General features: G+C 39.9%; 1 protein-coding gene across 1 annotated transcript in view; it reads left to right on the forward strand.

The window, feature by feature from the left end:
• The window catches only part of PID1 (phosphotyrosine interaction domain containing 1), a 117,889-nt gene that overhangs the window by 17,442 nt on the left and 76,303 nt on the right, over positions 1 to 24,144 (forward strand). Inside the window, exon 2 of the mRNA XM_077348825.1 lies at positions 22,173 to 22,319. Coding sequence (XP_077204940.1) covers positions 22,173 to 22,319 — 147 coding nt within the window. The remainder of the gene's footprint in view (positions 1 to 22,172; positions 22,320 to 24,144) is intronic.

The raw sequence follows: 24,144 nt of genomic DNA on the forward strand, positions 1-24,144 counted from the left end.
TGAACTCCTTCCTTTCTTGCTTAGTTGCCAATTCCATGTTGGGAAATTCCTAGAGATTTTGGGGATAGAACTTGGGGAAGTTGGGAGTGGGACAAATGGCTACTTCAGAGGATAGAATCTAGGGTAATATATTGAGTAGATTCTATCCTCTGAAGTAGCCATTTTCTCTTGCTAATCTGGTGATCACTTGTAATTCTGGGAGATATCCAAGCACCATTTGAAGATTGGCATCCTATTACATTCAGGTCTGAGTGTCTATAGCTATCCTTAGGACCCTATAGCAAGTTATGCGGAGCCAAACCAGAACAGGGTTTGTGGCTTTTGGGGGGGGGAAAGTTCAGTGGAAGACAGTGTTGTCAATCAAAGGGACCATCCATCCCCCAAAAATGAACCTTTTTGTGATAGTAAGGCCTTATGTCATGCTCTGGGGAAGAAAAATATACTTTTATGGTGATACATTGGTTTTGGGGATTCCCATTTTGCCCTCTGCACCCCAGGAAAGCAGAAGTGGGACAATATGAAGGTGGGGGATCTACAGCAGGCTTTCTAAACCAAGGTTTTGTGAAGCCCTGTTTTTTTCTTTTCTTTTTTTACAGCCCTAGAAGGGCTTCCATAATGGGTGGGAGTTAAATAATTTTTAATATGTTGTTTAAATGTGTTAAACATTTATCGGGTAATATGACTATATATGGTCATATTGACCTCCCGAGTGACCAATGTTGGGCCTGGAACACTTGAAGCTGCCATGTGCTAAATCAGACCATTTTGGCCCATCAAGGTCAGTATCGTCTACTCTATGTAGACTGGTAATAGCTCTCTACAGTCTCAAGCTGAAGTTTGCCTGATCTTTTTAACTAAAGAGGCTAGTATTCAACCTGGGACTGTCTGCACTCCAAGCAGATCCTCTGTCACCGAGTCATGGCCCTTCTCAATATTGTGTTTCTAATACATTATTGTTAACTTATGTTATCACCTGCTTTAGGCCTCACTTTGGTGTGGGAAAGAAGGTTGGATGCATATATTTCCATATCAATCCTCAAGGGTTCTTGAAATGCTATTCAGTCTTTCTACTGCTGTTTCTGTCTTTTCCTGAGATGAAGTAGAAAGCTTATGCCAGGGGTAGTCAAACAGGTGTGGAGTATTGGGCCTCAGGTCCAGAGCAGTGCATGCAGACAGTGGCAAGTTTCTGCTGGTCTGCAGTCTAGTCTGCCTGCTCCACTAGCACTTAGGTGACCTAGGCAAGGACCAGGGCTAGTCAGCAGGGGCAGAGTATTGGGTTCTGCGTGATGTTCTTGCCCCAGGGTGGGGTTCATGGGCAATGGTGAGCCCCTGCCAGTGTGTGGGCTCCTCTGCGTGGTCCTCTGGTGGCCAACTGACCCACACAAGGACTGAGTCCAGTCAGGAGGGATGGACTGTTTGGCACATGTGCTGTTTGTGGGTGAAGGCTCAGCCCCAAGATGGTGCACCTTGTTAGGAAGCAGGTATTCCAGGGTGCACATTTAAGAATGGAGATTAAACATTATAATTGATGGAAGAGAGTAGAAAGGAGGTGGAAGATGGGCAGTGAAGAGCTTCTGATTGGCCCTCCTATTGAAGGTCAATCAGAGGGCCGGCATGTTGTCAGTTAATACCTGACACTTCATGTGGCATGATATGATGATATGGTGTTATTGACATGCAAAGTTTCACATTTTTTTCATGCAGAGATCTTGAGTGAGAAAGCTAGATTGCAAAATGGAATAAACAGTTAAATGGTTTCTGATAAGGTCATAGCAAGCTGTCTTATCAAATACAGATTGTCCTTTGTTTATGTCCAACAGGTATGTGGGGGTGGATGAAAGTATACCTTGCTATATAATAGACAATGCTACACACGCAAATCTCTAACTGCACTTGCTTTAAAGTTTGTTCTGTTTATTTGGACAGTAATAGACTGACCTTTTGTTTCTCCGTTATGGTTTGCGGCTTTTGGTATATGTGAACCTTTCCAAGATAAACTGACTGATTGTGGTTTGGCATTGGAAGAGCTGATGTTGAATGGAACTAGGCTATCCGAGGCAATTACTGTCTGAATTAAAATGTTATCTGAGTTATAGAAGATGTTGTGATCACTCAGGGATGCTTTAGCCTTGTGTACATATGAACAGTTCAAATCTTAACGTTGGTTACCCCGGGGTAAATTCATGTGACTTCACTGAAATAAAGGCTGGTGTCAGGGGTTGTTCTATCTAAACTAGTGGTTTTCAAACCTCCTACTTGCTGTATCTTTTTGAGGATCCACTTGGAAAGCATGCTACTTTTGTAGCATATAACTCTCTAGCATATAAAACAACCCAATCTCTCATCAGTTAACACAGAAAATGTTTAAATATTTTTCATTAAGAATATATATTGGCTTGCAATTAAAATGTAAAATAAATGTAAAATAAATGTAAAATATAAAAACAATATTGTGAACCGCCACAAGCCAGCTTGCTGGGAGCAGTGATATAAAAATCTAATAAATAAATAATAATATGATACCATTCAAATTATCCTAGTGCCATAAACCTGTAGAGGTAGACTAAACGTGCAGCCGAGCTCCATGCAGCATCTTCTGCAGCTCATCCTGTTTCTACTGCCCCTACTTCTCTTACAACTAAGCTTTCCAGGTGTCTATTAATAGCAGGCAAATGCCTAGTTATTCTTTCTGATGTCCACCAGTGCTCATCTGATTGGTGGGTGAAAGCAGGTTGGCAAAATGGGAGTGGCAGTTTTTATCACCACACAATGACATTACTTCCACCATGATGTGGAAGTTTTGGCATTGCACTGAAGCAATGTTCTAGCACTCGGCCAGAAATTCTATGGAAACCTTTCAGGGTAAGAGCAGCAACTTAGTGTGACAGGTCACATTAGAAGTGATGCCCATGTATGGCAACAAAGATTGTAATACACCTCTCCACCCCCATGTCCTACTTACAGCCCACTTATGAAGTCATGATCTACTTTTTGGTCCTGACTCACCTTGATTTAAACAGTTTCATGGACTTCCAGTTAGACTTTCATTGCATCAGATATTTTAAAAGAGGGCTTTTCCAGGACAGCATTAATCCTGTGTCACTGCATAACTCAGGTACATTTTTCTAAGAAATACGGATACAATTTCAGCAGCAGCAGATTCCAAGTTCTTCTGTTGTTCTTGCTTTGATTTAGATGGTAGAACATTAAGGCATAACAGTACACCTACAGTGAGGAACAGTCAAATATAAGCAGTAATCAGGGATGTCTCCAGGTGGAAGAATACAAACAAATTGAGTATAACAAACGCATTGTGCTCTACAGATTGTTCTATTATAATCATATTTAAATAAATGTTTCTTAATCATTATTATGTTGTCTTGTAACTTAGTAAAGGGAGTCCAAAGAAAGATTGAGCAACTGTAGTTGTTGCTTGACAAGTTTATCCCAATAGAAAACATAAGAGTTCTCTCTGACTAAGCTATAGTAGCTTTCTTGGACATCGTATATAATTTTAGCATTTAGGGAGAAAGCCTTCAACCAAGCCTGAGCTTCAAGTGATGGATGTCCCAATTCAGATCAGAGGGCTACCCCCACTGCTCAGTTTGGAATTCCACAGATAGAACATAGAAAATTTAGGAAGAGTTGAATTGAAGGACTTCCCTATTTTGTCAAACCATATACCAGCCCTATATAAACTTTGTAAGGCCACTTTGATGTTAAACAGTTTGATGGTGGCTGAGATCTACTGAGACTCAGATGAATAAAAGAAATGACAGATAATATCTGATACCTTTGTAGCCAATCTTTTAACATCAGCAGCTTGCACTGACCAAGTTCATCTTTGCTCAAACTCCTGAAAATTACCACGAATTTTCAACTACTGGTGCACATGAGATTTCTTGAATCCTTAATAGTTACCCTATCAGGCATTCATCCAGACAATAAGAGACAAAAGCCTCAATCAGAGAGGTCTGTTCTGATGTTCCTGATAACAGAACTGCATCATCAGCAAAAAGTAGGATAGAAACTTTAACTTTAGCAATGGATGGAGAATAACAGTCCTGAGCAGAGACAGCAGAAATGAAGAGGCCAGCACACATGTCCTGTTGTAGGGAAATTCTGTTGGAAAGTTGTCCAAAACCCATAGTAGACTTTGGCAATGGGATGAAAATACAAACTCTCAACCAAAGCCAACAGTCTCTTGTTAATAGATGTTAGTTTTAGCTTGTATTACAATCGGGCTTCGGGTATTATATCAACAGCCACCTTCAAAATGTTAAAATATTCTGCAGTGGGGTAAAATATTCTATAGTGCAGCCCTTGTTGGCTGTGTTTACTGTAGATGTGTCAAATATGTGGGAGGCCAGTGCTGCCTACCCTCCATCTTATTCTCTAGGTTTATAATTAGGTAGTCATTTTTTCTAACAAACTCTGTGCTTTATGAAAGCTACAAGACATTTTTAAAAACCTCATGATTTTCAGAAACATGACAAGAAGTCCCGCCTTGCTTTTAGTGGATGAAATTTTATCCAGAAGATAGCTTGTGTGCAATGAGAGAGAACCATATAACGAGCAATGAAAATTGCTGAGGAATGTCTTTTGCTCAATTGCTCTAGGGTGGTTGTCTGCTACTATACAAAATCTAAGGGGAAAGGCTTTCTCCCAGCATGCTCTATTTTCTTATAAACTCTTTAATAGGTATCACATGTATACAGAGAGGGCTGAAAAGCAGTACATTAGGTCTGCCTCTAAGAAATACCTGCTTCCAATAAAAGTTAAGATGCCATCTTTGCAGTTACATGGTATGGTGAATTTTGTCTAAGACTATAATAATAATCTCTCATGAAATTTTCTGAAGAACTTCCTTACTGTGCACAAACCAAGTGGTATTCATGAAAGTAATAAAATATGGCAAGTTTGTGCTGAGAAATGTTACTAGGCAATAGAAAGGGAAAATGTTAGTAGGTTGTTGAAGCAAGGCATATCCCCCCATTACTTGAACTTTGGGTAACTTTTCTTTCATTTTCTTGTTTTTATGTCTGTGAGAAAATATTTTGATCACAGAAAGCAAGGTTTTGTGCCATTTTCCAAATCTGTGCTGTTCAGTCTCTGACTGTAGTCTGGGGTTACTGACTATTGGTTGAGAAATTCTTGGGGATTTAGGGGTGGAACATGCCAGGGTGGGGTTTGGGGACGGGAGGGAGATCATGGAGTATAACGTTACCTTCCAAAGCTGCCATTTTTCCCAGGGGAATTGATCTCTGTAGTCCGGAGATCAGGTATAACTCTAGGAGATCAGGTGTCATTCTAGGAGGCATATGTACATCCACTGAAGAGTGGGCCTTGGTTAACATGATGGTACTGCTTTCTGAATCAGTATGCATAGGATGAGGCTATATATGTGGTCATAACTCTGCAGTAATCTGCCGTTCAAATAAGTTGGAATATGTTCCTCTTCCCATTTGAACAGTAAATGGAAGAATAGAATTCCCCCCCTTTTTTGTCCCTGTTTTGAAAAGGAACAATGGATGTGTTTCAAAGGTAAGAACCATATTGGGTCTGACAAGCTATTCTTGCAAAAGTGAACCATGACATTTACTAGAGCACTTGTATGTTTTTGTCCTATCACACAACGTCCCAAGAGAGCTGAATAGAGCATGGCTGGAAGATTCAAGTACACAGTGACCTGGCTTCTGTAACTCTGTGGTCATAGAGCTGATTGTTAGAACTAGAAGCCTTCTGTATAGCTGGACACACAACTGTTCTCTCAGGGTATGAATTTAAGATGTCATCTTTGCAGTTACATGGTTGGGGAAAACAGCTGGGCTGGGCTGGGGTACTAAGGGGGCTCAGGCAGTTTGTCTAGGTGCCATTTGCTGCACATAACTCAGTTTGAGAATCAAAGAAGTGAAATTCCAAATGACCACTTGCATTAGTACATATACTCCTCTTGTACAAGGTGAGACTTTGTGCATCATGGGAGTTTGTTCTTTCATCATGCATGTTTTTTCTAAGGTTGGATATGTACAAGATTTATTGTATATGTGACTTTTGAAAGCCTTTGAGCATGGCTTGTGCTTTATAATTGGTTGTGACAGAAGGGGTAGGTTCTGCCTCTCCTTAGTTCAGGGAATGAGAGCTACTAGAATGTTGGGAGAGACAAATGTCTGGATGAATGGATCTCTCTAGAAGAGCTGCTTAGAGCAGGCTGAAAATAATCCTAATGCAACTAAAGGATCCCAGTTGAAGAAATAGTTATTTACACCCTACTTTCTTCTGTGCTATATTCATACCCTAAATAAAAGTTAACTTATTTTGGGTTAGCCCTGTGAGCTGCATGTCCAAGGGAATGAAGCACACAGACACAATATCTTGGTCTGTACACATTTTATGGAATAGGATGTGAATGAACATTGGCATTGTGTGAATGGAATGGAGTTTGTACCCCAACTCCAATGTGTGTGAGGCTTTGTTATTAAAGGGGCTACCCTGTCTGTAGATATCTCTGGGAGTGAAAGAGAAGGCTGAAATGGTCATGGTTCTCTGTATATTTTAAAAGGAGACAAGAAGGGTAGCAAATGTGACTTCCTGCCCTTGATCCTGAGAGAGGTTGCTAAGGATGGTAGGCACTCTGTTTGAGTAGAGTCACATTGAACTAATAGTAAAGGTATTGGTACTTCAAGCAGAAGCCCAATATTTGCTAGAGCTGATGTTGAAATAATATCCAAAGTCTGAGAATTTGGAGTTTGTTCTGTTAGTTTTGCTTACGTACGTGTGAGACAACATGATATCCCAGAGGACACTTTGCTGCTTTAAAAATGTTTTGATTGAAAAAAAAAAAGCTTGGCCTAGTTCATGGTTCACGATACCACATTGTTTTACTTTACGTTCATAGGAGTCTGTGGGTTTCAAATGGAGTTGATTGGGTTGTATCTATAGCCTATTAATATTGCAATTCTAATAAATACATTAAAAAAACATCTTGGGAGGAAACCCTATTGGATAGACTTGAGTAGAATTTTGTGTGTATCTGCTTAGGGTTGCTCCTAAATGATATAACTATTGTTCGCATACATTTGTGTATTATAAATGAGTCTTTAATTTCTCAAAGCCTGTTAGTTAAATACAAGTTAGTTATTTATGTCAGTCCTCAGTTTTCATCCTGTCATATTGCTATGAATGCTTGCTTGATGTTTACCTATCTTATTATATTTATTGGTGCTGAGTTAGCCTTTTAAAAATAGCCTTACCAGGGATTAGTTGGTACTGCTCTTTTGCAGGCGTGAAAGGTTGGCAAACCAAAGTTAGGTGCAGAGGCCTTGTCTTGAAAGAGAGATCTTGTTAGTGATTTTCCAGTCCATGGTCTTTAGGTCTAAGTACCTGCTGTGGACCTGTGCATTTCCCCAGTCTTTTCTTTACCCATTTGCCTGTTTATTTAAACTGGGCAAACTGTGATTGGCCGTAACCAAACTACATCTAAGGCCCATTTAGCAGGATTGCAAGCTATGATTGGAGGATTCCTGAATAGTGCTAATGCCAACTGTAGAGTATCTGATTGGGATGTCATAGCAAATTATGTTTGAGAAAATCAGGAAATGGAGAAATAGGAGAGGATAGTTCACGAGTATATGGTATGTCCCAAGTCTTTCTTGTAGCCTGGAAGATTGCTAACAGGGTGCAAGTAGTTGAAACTGCATGTTTCCTTTTACACAGGCATGGCACAAGGACTTGCCATAACTCAGCTATGAATGCCCAGCAGCTCCATTTGGTGGTACCACAAAGGGCTGATTTGGATCAGGATCATGATGCAGGATTCACTCCTGCCTGCCCCGTCTTTTCTCAAGCCCCATACCGTTTTCTCAGTTCCATTTGGACTGATGCAGATCAGTCTCCTGGTGTGAGGGTTCCCAACTCTCCTCTCATTTCTTACGTCAGTGCCAGCTCTCAGCTGACGTGGCTTCCTGGTCTTAATGACAGTAAGAAATTTATGTTTTCTACAGCAGGGATACAGGGAAACACTTTCAGGGGGGAGTGGTCAATATGTAGTCTGTCATGTGTTCTTTCAGCTGGCTGTGTTCTGAGTCTCCCCATATACCTTCTGTCATCCTCTGGGATACAGCGTGGAAATTCCATGTGGGGGCATCAGAAGTTGTTTCTCAACTAGTTTCCATCCCCCATATTTACGTGTGTCATATTGGAGCAAGGCAAAGCCATCTGGTGATATGGCTTACCTGTATTTATTTATACTAGTTTTTATTAACTGCTGCTCCCGGGTCAACCAGCTCATGGCGGTTTACATTGTTATAAAAACCGAACAGAATACAATAAAAATACAATTTAATATAATACTGGCAGTGAAATCCTCTTTACATCCCTCCATCCATACCCGGCAACAACAGCTAGTACCGTTCCAGCCACTACCCCAAGGGGGTACTCCTGCCCAGATGTCCAACACAAAAGGCGCATGCAAGGGAAGGACCAGATCTTCCTGGCCTGGCCTTAACTGAACACCTGGTTGAAGAGCTCCGTCTTGCAGGCCCTGCAGAACTGTGATAGCTCTGTCAGGGCCCTCAGCTCTTCCGAGAGTTCATTCCACCAGGTTGCTGCCAGGACTGAAAAGGCCCTGGTCAAGGCCAGGCATGCCTCTGTGGGACCAGGAACAACCAACCGATACAGAGCATTAAAAAATCAAGCAGTCTCTCAGATAAGCCAGGCCCAGGCTGTGGATAACCTTAAAGTTAAGAACCAAAACTTGATCCAGAAGCTAACTGGAAACCAGTGCAGCTGTCTCAGCACAGGTTGAATATGTGCCCTCCAGGATGACGTTGTGTGGACCCTGATAGCCACATTTTGGACTTTGCAATTTCTGGGTCAGAGATAAGGACAGGCCCACGTCAAGCGAGTTACAGAAGTCTAATCTGGAAGTGACCATTGCATGGATCACCCCTAAGTTCCTGGTGGTAGGTACAGCTGTAAGCTGTACCCCATCCAGGATGGGTAAATGCGCTTCCTGGTCCTGCCCCCTTCTACCCAGCCACAGGACCTCTGTTTTAGAGGGATTGAGTTTCAGGCGACTCTGCTTGAGCCATCCAGAAACTACTTCCAAACATCTGGCAAATGTTTCCGGTGGGAAGTCTGGCTTGCTGTCCATCAGACGATAGAGCTGGGTGCCATCCACATAAATTCCTCTTCTGCCCTACCTGTTTGAATGCTGCGCCTCTTCTGCATTCCTCTTCTGTCCTACCTAACTGTTTGAGTTCTACATCTATGCTGTGTCAAGTTCCACTAGGAAGAAATTCATTTCTGCTTTCATGGATAAATGGATATTTATTATGCCAAACCTGTTTCTGGCACTATTACCAGGGAACTCTAATTGAAGACCATGAGTACAGAATAGATACCACCTGTTTGACTCTATAATTTGTAACGTGGTTCCTCTTTACTTGAAAACTCATTCTCGACTATGATCCCTCCTTGCTTTGGCATCCCTCTAGCAAGCCTTCAGGCATGATTTTTGACACTTTACACGTTTCATTGCACCCTGTGCTTGGAAACAGAAGGCTTCAGATAAGTGAATATACTTTAAAAAAGAAAAGAAAATGCAAGTATAGGGTAGCAACAGGAGAGTGTTGTTTCAAAGCAACCAAATTGACCATCATTTTTATATATAGATTTCCCTGAGGAATTTATTAACTCTAATTGTTGATTGACCCTATGTATTGTATTGAGAGAAAGCAAAATTGGCACATTGCAATTTTTGTTCCTTACAGTGATTTACTCAAAGAGCTAAGGACCTAAAGCTACCTCTTTCCAGCTTTTGTTGATAGCACTGGAGGAGGTTTTGAAGGGGAAGGAAGATCACACTAATGCCCTCTGAGACTGGAGAAAGAAAGGCTTTATCTGTGGAAACAGAAGAGGGTGTTTGTACAGGAGGCTAGCCAGACTGCCCTGGAAGTAAGAAGCCAGTTAAAAGGCACTTGGCACAGAAATAAAGTGTTGATTCTCTTCAGGATCAGTTAGCATAGAAATCTTGTATTGAGCTGGATTATAGGAGCTGTGATGCTTTGCATTTCAAGACAGAACCTGGAAGGAGGGGGTTATTTTTCTCCATGAGAAATCCCAAGCAATATATCTGAAAATATATTCATTAAATATTGTTGTTCCCGAGACTGAAGCAGCAATGGTGGTGTGTTACAAATAGCCAAGGACAAAAATATTCAGCGCTTGAAGCAAAGATAGCCAGGACAGAAGTTGGACATGATATAAGAAACAGAAATATGGAAGAAAAGTCTGGTCTGCATAAAGTTGTTGTTGTAGCCAAAGGGGTTTGTGCTTCAATAGAAAACAAGTATCTAGAATCTAGTGGAGATAAATAGAACGGTGTTGGAACAAACAGAGAATGCATCTGTACTGGTGACTCTTTTGCCAGGAAAATAGATGTGAGGCAAGATATTGAAGAAACTTCAGATTTGCTTGTGGTGGAAAACAACAGTGACCGTGTAAAGTCAGTAGAGATACACAGAAGAATATCAACAAGAAGCTTTTTCAGTTTAACTAAAGAAAACTGTGTGCATTTGGAACTGTGGATGGAATATCAAGGTATGGCAAATGGGTTGATATGGCAGCGAGTAGATTGGACAGAATAATGGAAACACTTTGTTTCAAAATGTTTTGAACTAGTTATTGATAAGTCAAACGAGCTCTTAAGGCAGATGTGAGCAGAATTTGGCAAGTGGAACTCAGAGGAGGATACTAATCAGGATACCTAACTGCTTTTTAATGGTAGAAAGCATGTTTGCTTGCCTAAGGTCAGGATGGTGTGGTAGTGGTGGTGGGGTGAGCAGGCAATTCTTATTAATGCATTCTTCACCTCCCACTTCAGGTTTCCAATTCTTCCCATGCTATTCCTGAAGGTCCACTAATTGCTGCATTAGTTGTGAGTGCCTGGGAATTTTTGCTTCTATTTATGCCCACCTGGCTTGGCCTAATGGGCTAAATAGGATTCATGGTATTATGTATAACAGACCAAAGCAGACACATGCACCTGTCTGTATTTTTTGTTTTTAAAAAGTGCCTTTATTTTTAAAGAGAAAATACTTCTGTCATGCTTTCCACTTATATTAGCAGAACAGTGTATTTGTATCCGACCCATAGATTTTAAGATAGGATATAAATGGAACAATTTAGTCTTTATTTCTATCATCAGATATAAATAATTAGAGTTTTGTTCCAGAACAGATGTCTGCAAGAGAAGCATATAGGTAAAGCAGCAGTCATCTTTTTTTTCTTTTTTTTTAACTGGATAAGTTGCTGTTTTTTAGGTTTTTATCATTTTAACGTAAACTGCCATGAGCCGGCAGAGTTTGGGAGTGGTGGTGAATAAATCCAAATATAAATAACAACATGGTCTTAATTTCCTGAATTTAAGAGTACTCTCAAGTATGCTATTGTTCAGGCTACTGGAGGGTTGGCTGACTTCTGAGTGTAAATTAATTCCCTCTTTTCTCAGATCCTGTATGCTTCCATTCTTTTCCAGTGAGCTTGTACATACTGTTTTCTGCCACAATTTCAAAGATGGTTGCATTGCTCAGTCAGATTGTGATGCCATTTGTTGGGAATAATTAGGATTTTTCTTAATTAAGAACAGTAGAAAGAATTAGAGAAAATGCAACGTAATAGGTATAGCACATGAGAAAATGGGCCGTTCACTTGGCTCTTGACTGCAAAATCAATATACAGATATCACCCAGCTGTATAAGTTGATGGACAGTCATGGACAGTTTTATTTAGCCAGCACTTATTAATGCTGTGATCTATGTAGAAAACTGGGACTGGCTTTAAAGGTCCATCATTCATTGTTGGATGACAGTGACAAGTAGCTCAAGCTCTTAATAGTAATTAATAGCTTTGGGTTTATAGTGCTTTCAGATATATCATTTTAAAAGTGTTGCTGTATAAAATAATTTACAGTGCTGTACTAAGCAAAGTTGGTTCATTCTAAGCTTGTTGATTTCAGTGGGTAGCTATACTTAGAATCGCACTGCTCAGAAATATTAAGGAAGAAGGCAACTTGCTTGATTTTTTGTTGCTTCTTGAATATAGCATCTTAACTTTGTATTTTGAGGATCACCTTATGCATTTAGAAACTGTAGTTTATGTATATCATTTTTTAAATGATTTATGACTAGAATTAGGTTTGAGGCTCATTGGAGAGATACATTGGAAAGGAGATGCATTGAAAGCAAAGAACCCAGTTCTTGCTTTTAAAAGAAGAAAATACACCTCTACTAGCTCTTCACTCTATAACATTATGTAATATGATGATGATGATGATGATCTTTGGCAAGCTTTTGTTACTGTGTGCTGTTTAGTTACTTTTAGTGTGACAGATGTTAGGAATGTAGAAGATGTGAAAGTGGCTTCTGCTGTACAAACGTCTGGTACTTCCGAACTTAATTTCAAACTGCTATAGTCAGTCAGAATTTTTGTACTGACGAGTTGGCATTCCATTTCTTTTGAAGATTTGTATCAATATATCTGTGAAGAAAAATAATATTTGCAAGGTATTTTCCTCGCACTAGTTAATTTTTATATATTATCATTTGTTAAAAGAATAAGCAGACAAGCTGTGCCGTAATTCCTTTGTTAAAAGCCTGGAGTTGGAACCTATGCATATATTATGACTTTCCTGCCCCCATCCCCTTCCGCAGCAGTCTTCTGCCCCTCCATTTGTCTGTGATGAGGGGAGAATCTGGAGGAATCTCTCTCTGTCTCTTATATGAGTGGAAATACCTGGAGAGTTATTTAAAGAAACAGAGAATTGGGTGTCATTACAACATGCACTTTCGAAACCCTAAAGCAGGGGTAGTCAACCTGTGGTCCTCCAGATGTTCATGGACTACAATTCCCATGAGCCCCTGCCAGCAAATGGAGGAGCACAGGTTGACTACCCCTGCCCTAAAGAGCAATTAGGAACCAAAATTGTACGCTTGCACAATGCATCTCCCAAAGTCACACAGTGAATTCAAGCATCCAAGTACACTTTTTCCAATAAAGGGGTGTACAGGCTTAGAAGGGGGTGAACAGGCTTAGAAATTTAAAGTTAAGAATTGTTTTTGATTGACTTATTTATCTGAAACTCATATTGTACCCTTCCACACAAACTGTACATCCAGGGTAACATAGAAGAGTTATAAACAATATCAACCCAAAGTCATTAAAAAAATAGCGGTTAAAGGGGAACAGCTGATTAATTAATTAAATGCAGCTGATTAATTGGCCAAGTAGGCTAGACAAACAGAACAAACAGAGGCATTTGCCAAAAGCCTTTTAAAAATACACTATCCCAGTGCCATAAACCTGTAGAGGTAGACTAAACATGCAATGGAGACCCATGCAGCATCTTCTCCAGCTCATCCTCATAAATAAATAAGCCTGACTTAACATATAGAGCTTTTATAAAATCCAAATAATATTTTGTTGATATGAGCTAAATTTAGAAGAGTTGTTTTTTATACCCCACTTTTCACTACCCAAAGTAATCTCAAAGCAGCTTAAAATTGCCTTCTCTTCCTCTCCCCAAGCAGGCACCCTGTGACGTAGGTGGGGCCGAGAGAGCTCTTAGATCTGAGACTGGCTGCAAGGTCAGCCTGCTGGTTGCATGTGGAGGAGTGGGGAATCAAACCCGGTTCCCTGGATTAGAAGCTGTACTCGTAACTACTATACCAAGATGGCTTAAACTTGTAGAATGTCCAGCAAAGAATTGCAACAAAGAATTGTCCGTGTTCTGAAATATGCAATCTAACTACTTGGTATATTTGTCTTGCATTCTAAAACAAACACCGTTCAGGGCTTTAAAAAGAAACTAATTGAGAAATGGACTTTCAACATAAATCCTGAAAACTTGGCATTGCCATAACTAGGATATGCGAAAAGTACATTATCTTAGCATGGTGCTTTTTTGGGGGGTGGGGAAGTTATTCAGGTTGTCAGTCTTAGTCTGTTCCATTTAACAGTAATAATTACTGAAATACATTTGTTGCTAACTGTTCAAAAATCAGGCTGTAATTTTTCCAAAAATGAAGAAATCTGCGTACTACAATCTTCTTTGTGGAAAAAGATTGTTAAATCAAGAATGCAACTTCATTTTAATGACATAATATACACTTGTGGGTTTACTAACTGAATGGTAGTCGATCAGTGTGCAGCTGTTATTCACCTGGGCTATTATTCACCTGGTAGTTCTCAAGTGACCCCATTTTTAAATTCATGCTTGGGGATATGGAAAGTGGTAGCCTAAGCAGGAGAGCTTCTTATTGGATTGCACCCTTCATAATGAGGCTGTTGTTTGTGTAAGCACTTCGCACCAACCAGTTTCTCACAGTGCCTAATTTGTGGCCTGATTGTTTGATGATGGGTCTATATGAGACGGAACTGCCATTTGTGATAGGTCAAACAAATTTAGTAAAACATTATCATAGCTGGGAATTGCTACAAACTATGGATTTATGTCAAGAATGTTAATGATTTGTTTATGAATAAAAAAGCCTGTACTGTTGCGAAACCAGTTTCTGGCAGAATTGCTGAACGGACAGTATAAGCAGAACAGAGAATCTCTGAACTAAGTAAGCTGCATAGGGTGTCTGTGAGTGTGTGCGTGGTGTTCAGAACTAGTTGCTGCAAAGTTTATGATTTTAATAAACAGCCATTCTTACACGATCTATCCAAATTAAGTTCCTGCTGTTCACATATGACGCACAGGTTTTCTTTTATTCATTTCTTAAGTCCAGAAGGGTTGGCTTTGAACATCTACCCTGACATAACACATACGATTAAAACAGTGTCAAAAACTGTACATTAAAATTCTGGAAGCCTAGTTACAGTCTGGTAATGCAACAGCACCACAGAATCATGGCAAATATATCTGCTTTCAAGTTTATTAACTATAAATGATCATAAACTTTTAAAAAGATTATGAACTGCAAATCTCATTAAAACAACTTGGAAGTCTCCCAAGTAGGATTATTCTCCTTCTTCAGGGAGCCATAGTTATGTGAGCCAGTGAGTGATGGGGGCAGCACATTCCAGGAAATTGGTAATTTCAGCAATGTATGCAGAAAACCTCTTATGCGGTTGGCATAATCATGAAACACTATTGCAGCTGTAACTCTTGATGTAAAGTCAACCTCATTGAGAAAGTGCTGGGGTTCTTCAGAGAAAGATTCAACTCTCTTGTCCATAGATGGCTATAGCAGATGCATTTCTCCGTCCTGGACTGGTTTTGTTACATACAGATATGAAATTAAAGTACATCTTGTTTTTCTAGACAGTTGTTCTGTAAATATTCTGTATTCACTATGCTGAGGGTTTCCTGGAATTTGTCCAGATTTGAATGGCTTTCAAATATGTATAATTTTGGCATACCACCTAGACATCATTTCCGCAGCCTAGATTAGAGCATGGGGTAATGATATTAGATGCACAGGCAGTCCTCTGAAGTAAATTGGCTAACTGTGAAATAGTTTCTTCTTTTAGTGCCAAAGACGAGACATTCTGGAGCCAGTTTTAATACATTCACTATATTTGAGCAGGCCACTATCCAGAGGCATCAAACTGTCCCGTCTACTCGAGATTCTACTCAGGCAGTTTTGAGATCAGGCAGTATTAAAATCTGTTGCAGTGCATGGGAGGCTGTCAGTTGACTTTACTGTGTTTTTAAAGGAGGCTAGTCAATAATATTTGAGGATGAAAAATAAATCTGTTACAGTTTCAGCAAATGCTGAAGGTTGTAAGATCAATTGCTGGTGCAACAAGAAATTATTTTGATAAACAAATTCTATATAGGATGCTAAGAATTACTGTGCTAAATTGGCATTAAGGTCTATTTCAAGCAAGCACACGCCCTCCAATAAATAGCCAGCCAAGGAAACCTTGAAGTCCATTGTAGTTGTGGGTTTGCAGATCTTTTATTATTTTACTAGTTAAAAGTAAAGTGTATAATATTAATGAGCAACAGTTTTTACTCAGCCTATTCAGTAATTCCCTACTGTTCCTATAATACAAAAGTTTCATATGCAGAACTTGGCAGCAGATCATGTACAGTATATAAAGGTCTAATCATAAAAATGCTTTCCATCAGCTTAATCAGGCTGTTAGGTCTATAACTTCTTGGTTCCCCTCCCTACTCACCCCAATCCTTTTGGAAAGAAAGGTGTTATATTGGCTGCCTTCCATTCTTAAAGGTGTCAGGACAGCCTCCTTGCATTATATGATCCGTTCTGCTATTTCTTTCTTCAATAAGACAAATATTAAATATTGTGGCATAAGCTTTTGTGGATCAGAGCCCAGTGTGGTGCAATGCTTATGAATAAACAGAACAAATTTAGAGTCCAGTGGCACCTTTAAGACCAATAAAGTTTTAATCAAGGTATGAACTTTCGTGTGCATGCACACTTTCTCAGATACAATGTCTAAGGAAGTTTGCATGCATACAAAAGCTCATACCTTGAATAAAACTTAGTTGGTCTTAAAGGTGCTACTGGACTCTAAATGAGTTCTGCTGCTTCAGACCAACACAGCTACCCACTTGAATCCAAAAAAAATAAACATTAATTAATAGTACACTTTAACACAGATGCAGTGTTAAGCCTGGAGATCTCCTTTAATTAGAGCTGATCTCCAGAAGACTGATATGGCTCCAGAAGAGAAAATGGCTACTCTGGAGGGTGTACTTTTTGGTATTATAATAACTCTCTAAGCCTCCACAATCAAATCTTCAGGAATTTTCCAACGCAGAGCTGGCAGTCCTTGAGGTTCACCTGGCACGTACACTACTCTCTATTTTAAGCAAGCAATGCAGCAGGCCAAAATGTTTCTGTTTACCCAGTCTTTTAATGCTGCGTTTTAATGAACAACATTTAAGGGTTTATACCTTTTATTCTGCTTTATTTTGTAAGCTACCCTGGGCTGCTGCCTGGAAAGGCAGCATAACGTTTTCGAAATAAAACTTCATAATGTTCAAGAGACCTCATGGCACAATACTTGAAATAAATAAAAGATGACAACCAAGCTAAGAGAGTAGTCATTTCCAGTTCATTTTAAATTTCTGGATATTTTCTTCCTTACTACTGGATTTTTCTTGAATATAATTCCTTCGGCAGAAGAATATGAGTGTTGAGTCAATTATTTATCACCTGCCACAAAGATTATATGATTCTTCTAACCTCCTCCCCCTCTATACTCACTGTAATTATAAAGGATGGGTCTCACTTCCTGGCAGATCCTACATGAGTACATTTGCATAGTTTTGCAGATAAGTTGTTTTGTGTGCCTTTTGTTTTTTTTAAATGTTCTACCATGACTGGGGAAGGCACTGGCAAACCACCCTGTATTGAGTCTGCCAAGGAAACACTAGAGACCGTCACCCCAAGGGTCAGACATGACTTGGTGCTTGCACAGGGGATACCTTTACCTTTACCTTACCATGAGTACAAAAACCATATTTGCCCCAATTAATATTCCTACCTGGTAATGTTAATTCATACCCCCAGTGTTGTTGGGCACATCCCTGAGTTCATGGGTGTCCTTGCAGTCTCCTAAGATGCTTGCTTGTGGTTCCTTATGGCTTCTTAGATGGGCTGCACTTGCCAAAGACTTGTGATCATATTTCTCTGAGCATATATAAAGCTGCCTTTTGGTATATATTTGGAAGGCCGAACACCCCAACCCACAATATGACTTTTCAAAAACAAATGTGTATATCTCATCTGAATTAAAGTTAAGCACTAGAGGGGTTGTTCATGCTTCAGTTGTGGAGTAAAGATTAATTTCAGCCTCTTGCAGCCTTTATAATAGGTAAAATCCATAGGAACTTGTAGAGTTCCTAGGCTTGACCTGTGAAAGAGGTGGAGACTTCTACTGAGGGGGTGATTTGACATCCCCAGCTCAATAGCATTACTTGTGGTGCATATTGGAAGTGACATCATTATGTGTGAAAGGGAGCCATTCTAGCTTTGCCCAAAACTCAAGTTTAACTATAGGAGAATGCTACAGTGTCACCTGGTATGATGACACTAGTTCCAGGTTGTGCTATCATCATCCTGGTAATGCTAAATCCATTTGGCTAGACATTCCATTGGATCACCTTGTTGAGTGGCAGTGGGTGATGGTACCTGAGGACGTTTTATCCCCCCAGTAGGAATCTGCCAATCCTAATAGAAAGCCAAACATACTCAGATTAAGCAGAAAAAATTTGGCTTTAAATCACAGTGTAATTTTTAAACTGAATATATTAATCCTTCCCTTTTTGCATATTGAAAGACTTTTTAGAAAGTTTTCTTTAGAAAGTTGTCTTTTAAAAGTAACGAAACAACAAAATCTGATAATATTTTTAGTATCTAAGGCATTACACAACCAAACGAAGTTTCATACATTGTAAAAGAAAACATCTAAAATCAATAATTACCAATGTATGTACTTTGGGATTTTTTTTCTACCCCACAAAACTGGTGTGAGGTAAACATTCTCCAAGTTGTCAGGAACAGTGGGTTTTGTCTTTTTAAGAGCACTTAAAATGGTTCTGTGGATGATCAAAGTTGTGGATTTTATTAGTCTAATACACCTCCCTGGCTTTCATGCTAAAGTACATTTCTGAATTTTTCTGACCCTGAGTATTCCCCCCTCCTCCCTAGAAAGTGAACTGTAGATATTGAATGGCTGGAGACATTGTCACCTATACAGTAGAAAACCAAAAAATTATGTTTCTATCCTACAAGTACAACTGTGGTACCAAATTCTCCACAGCAGAATGTTTTTTTTTATTGTTACTTGATCATCATGGTCAACTAAGTGATGGTTCACTTAACTGATTAAACATGTCAATTATCACATCAGTAATTATGCACCCAGGTCTTTCTGCTTAGTTTTTCAGACAGATTTGGTGCTGACATTCTTTGTACTTCATGAAATATCAGAGTCCAAGATTTTTACTCTGAATAAATGGTCTTTGTCTATGGAAGATAATACTTAACAAGTGATACTTAGTCTTCAAACTGTAAAAATAGTACTATTGTGTTATCGTACAAAGTTGGTTTGGCATACTTCAGAAAGAACATAATATTTAAGTAAAAGTCACATTTGATTTCCATACACTGATATTTTATATTTTTCAGTATTCTAATATCTGAAAAATGTCATATTTCTGCATTATGATAACTGGCAGGAATTGATTTAAGAAATCACTTTTTAAAAGTGTTTTGTATCTACCATAATCCTTATCCATTGTTATTCTTAATATTTGTGAAACAGCCCTGGGTGTGGAGAGTGTCCTGGCTGTCCAAGTTGGAATAGGGACAATCAGGGTACAGCCAGCAAAGCTGCTCACACCCTGATTGGCCGTGCACCTACAGCTCCCGTCCTCCGTCCCTGGACACTAACCACTTTGCTCTCAGACAACACAGAGAGCCCTGCCAAACTGCAAACCAGCCCTGCTTACCTGCTATGGCTCCTGCTGCAAGGGAGAGAGAGACAGAGGCAGAGTCTGCACTTACTTTGTTTATTCCATTGTCAATCCTGTTGAATTCAGATCGCTTTGAACTCGGGTCTTCCTCTTCCCCCCCCCCCTTGACACAGGAAAGTGTTCTGCATGTAGGGAGGCTCAGAAGAGGGGGGAGAGGCAAATGGAGACTCTTTCTTTGTTTTCTTGAAGGGGGGGAGAAGATCAAAGAAGTCAGAGGAGGGAGGAAAAAATCCTTTCTTTTCTTGAAGGTGGGGGGGAACGAAGAAGGCACAAAAAAATCCAAGGCCGACAGAAGTTGAGAGAAATTAGGGGCTTCTCCTTTAAGGCATGCTTGTCACATGACCACCTGTAGCCAATCACAGGTCCTCTATCACGGAGGAGAGCCCAGATTCAAAACAATGTGATTTAAAAATATATTGAGCATTAAAAGCACTCCAAGATATTGCACAATAAAGGTAGGGTCACTCCGGATCAATCCTTCTTGCTGCAGAAGGAAATTTTAAATCGCCCCAAATCCAAACGGAAATCGCATTCTGTGTCGAGGGCAGAGGCTGAATCGACCTGGGGTTGGAATAAAAGCTCTGTGCAGTTTACGCCAGAGACAGAGAAAGCTGCCCAAACGAACCATCATTCCCTGCTACAAACAGCCCTGATTACCTCCTATGGCTCCTAATGCGAGGGGGGGAGAGAGAGTTCTGTGGCTGTCAGTGTCCCCTGAGTCCTAGCGCCCATTGCATTCCTGGTTGCAATGGGCTTTCTTGCTAGTAAGCTTATAATCATGATAACCAGAAGAAGTACTTTTTTGTCTGAAAACAGACTACGAATATAGTTGCTTAGGATGAAAGATATTTACAGTACTCTTGGGCCTTAAATAAAAAGAAAAAGATACTAAAGAGATTGGCATTTGTAAAATACATGGGAAGAATTCCACATATCTCTCACATTTCTACAAATCAAGTGTTCTTTTTGGTGTCTATGGTGCAATCCTCACAGACTTTAAGATTCCATTGCTTTGGAATCCATCATTTTGATTTGCCAGTATACAAAGCTCCTAGCCAGTAGCTTGGTATGAAACACTACTCTCTGTGCATGCATTTAAAAATTAACTACTTTTGCAATCCGTAGCCCCTGTACAGCATCTGTTACAGATGGTGTCCTTTATTGTGCCTTGGTGCATATTTGCTACTCAGAAATTAAAACAAAGCCTACATGATAAATTATTAATAAACTGTAGATGTTGTATTATGGGCAAGGCAGATCTTGGGTGTCAAGATGTGATTCCCTGCTTTGTAACTATGTGAGAGATTGTGTCAACTGGAATTAGATGCTATGCTTCAGTCATCCCTCCACCACCCTCTGAGTTCTTGATAAAAGATCCAGAATAGTTGCAACATTTTGCTCCAGTGTCAATGCCTGACAAATTTCCTAAATCTTGCAGAATCATTTCTGCTTAGTTTTATTTACCTATGCAGTAGAATAACTACAATTTGAATTAGAGATCTGTTGTTAAACAGGACTAATGAACTGGACACTTATGATCTATCCTGCCCCATCAGTTTGTTGTTTCATGCTGTATTTTTTCTTGGTTCTACTGAAATTTGATTAACTTTTAAATCTTATGTTAAATACTTACATGCTTGCCTTTCTCCTGAGCATCTCTTCCACCTGGAAGCTGTCATCTCTAGTCCTAGGTTTTATCTTTTTGGCCAGATGCCATTAATGATAGAAGCCACTAGAACATTATCTTTAACTCATTCCCCCTCCCAACACAAATGCCCAAGTTTCTCACATAGCAATTAACCAAGACAACTGACATTGAGATGATTAGGGAGTCAGCTAAGACTAGGCACCAATTATGGATGCCTGTGAGTTGAAATCATTCAGTGGGTAATATATTAATCCTTGTGAAGGAAGGTAGAAGGTTGATTTTATAATACTTATAAAATGTGATTTTATTATGTATGTTTACATCGTTAGCTGCCTTGGTGGCACTTCTGAAAGGCGGGATATCATGTAAAATAAATACTCATAAGAAAAATGAAATAGTTCACTGTATTCTGACAAGATACTTTTATTCAGAATGGAACATCATATCACCTTCCCTTATTCTAAAACTGAAAATTTTATTTTCAGTGTTAGAAAAGCAGAAAGTTTAATTTGATGGTCACTCTGATGGAGTTTAAATTATTGAAGAAAGACCCTTGTTTAATTGTTTAACAGGACTTGCGTGTATGAGTACATGTTTAAAAATGAAGTCCAAATTGCATACCTCTTCTCACCTTTTAGTTTCTAGAACTGCCTATTCTACCTTGGGAAGTTTCTGGAAATGTGTGCAGAGCCCTGAAGGGTGAAGTTTGAGAAGAAGAGGGAGCTAAGTGAGGATGGCATGCCATAGAGTCCAAAGTAAAGTTCCCTCCTAGGAAATTTATCTCTGTGGTCTGGAGATCAATTGTAATTCTGGGAGTACTCCAGGCCTCTGTTTTCGTATGTTGCTTTCTTCTAAAGCAGTTTCATTGCCTCCAGTCATATTTCCATGTCACTGCATAAATTATTAGAATATGTCAGTTAGCAATATTGACCTTCGTGGTATAATTTCAAATGCACACCTTTTGCAGGAGGGAAAAATTAATGATCTTTCACTTTTCTCATTTAGCACTTTCAGACCATGTTGAAGACTAAGCTAAATGTCTTAACCCTTCGGAAGGAGCCTCTCCCTACTGTGATCTTCCATGAGCCAGAAGCCATTGAGCTGTGCACCACAACTCCGTTAATGAAGACACGGGCGCACACTGGGTGCAAGGTGTGTAATAATTCAACATTTGTGTCAGCTTCGGGATCTTTGCACTTTAATAAAGAAACAGTTGGAAGGAAATGGAAAATCCAAATACCTTATCCAAATACCTTATGAATAATAGTTTAGAAAGCTACAATTTTTAATCCCTGTACCACATATTATTATTGACTGGATATAAACCTTTCACGAACATTTTGCCTTTAAGAGAACTGAATATTTCATTTTAATCCTGGAGTAATAGAAATGTTCATATTTGAAAGTTTTTAAAAAATCTTTATGCGGCTTATTTCTCTGATGAAGAGGCTGGACCTTCCAAATTCTATGTACTTCTTGTATTTTCAAAATTTCATAGGAAACCTCATTTCACTTTTACAGCATAGAATGTAAGGTACTTTAAGAAACTCAAGTGATTAGTTTATGCATAAGAATGTGGCTATAGGTATATAAGACACCTAGCAATTATGAGACTCCCCGGTTTCATTTCTGCTATCACCAGTTAACATTCTGGGGTAAAATGGTAACAAAAGGCTCTTCTTGCCTGGGCACCTGAAAAACTGCTAATCGCAATGACTCATTTGTGCTAAATTAATACTTGGACACATGGCCGGCCAATTCAAATTTTGCTTCATACCATGGTTTGCGATTACATAAGGAGGTCTTGAGTTCTCACTTTCTCTTCCTATCATGTACTCCAAAGGCTTCCTACATTGCTTTTTTTGGCAAACCGCAGTCTGGAATTGTATCTGAATCATGCACATCCTTATCTATGGTTCCTCTGTATATTTGTGAAATAGCCTGGGGGGTGGAACGTGTCCGGCTGTCTGAGTTGGAATAGGGCCTATCAGGGTGCATCCAGCAACACTGGCTGCACCCTGATTGGCTCTGCCCCTACAGATCCTGCCCTCCCTCCCTGGACACTAGCCAGGTTCCTCTCAGACGCACCAGAGACAGAGAGAGACACACAGAGCCCTGCCAGACCCAACATTCCCTCCCATCACTCCTGCTGCGAAGGAGGCAGAGAGAGACACAGAGAGAGCTGCCCCAAGCTGCTGACAGAGAGACAGATGCACCTGCTGCGATGGATGGAGAGAGAGACAGACAGAGAAAGCTGCCCCAAACTGCTCACCAGCCCTCCTTCCCTCCTACAAACCAGCCCTGATTACCTGCTAGGCACACCAAGACACACAGGGAGAGGGAGAGGGAGACAGAGACAGAGACAGAGACAGAGACAGAGACAGAGACAGAGACAGAGACAGATCTGCACCTCCCAGTCTGCATTGCATTCCTGCTTGCAATGGGTTTTCTTGCTAGTTAGAATATAAAATACATAATTTTATTGTGGTTTCCCATTCTGGTTCTGTGGTTTTAATGTGATGGTGAAACTGCGGCCGGTTACTGGTTTTAGGAATGGATCTAATGGCTCAAGAAGAGAGGCATGGGGGACAGGGAAGAGAAAATACACGACCTTGCTTCTGAGCTGACTAACACAGTTATAATAAACCATTTGCAGCTATTCCTGACAGCCAAGAGGTCCATGGGCCCCACTGTCAGGCCAAAAGGGCTGAAAGCCTTTTCAGCTTGCTGAATCACTTCCCCTTTCAATATTAGGGAGGATACATGATGGATCCAGGACTATGGTATTTGAAGGCACTACTAAAGAAGCTTTATAAATAAGTCTTATTATGTTGCTATTTCGAACCACTCATTGCTAGAATGGAGAAGCAGGGAAATTAAGAAGGTTGGCTGTAATTTATGAGGTTATGTCACAAGTTGAACATTTCTATTAATCCCTCAAAGTGAAGCCAGTGCTGTATGGTCAGAGACAAGAATC

The sequence above is a fragment of the Paroedura picta genome, chromosome 8 (assembly GCF_049243985.1).
Source record: "Paroedura picta isolate Pp20150507F chromosome 8, Ppicta_v3.0, whole genome shotgun sequence".
Lineage (NCBI taxonomy): Eukaryota > Metazoa > Chordata > Lepidosauria > Squamata > Gekkonidae > Paroedura > Paroedura picta.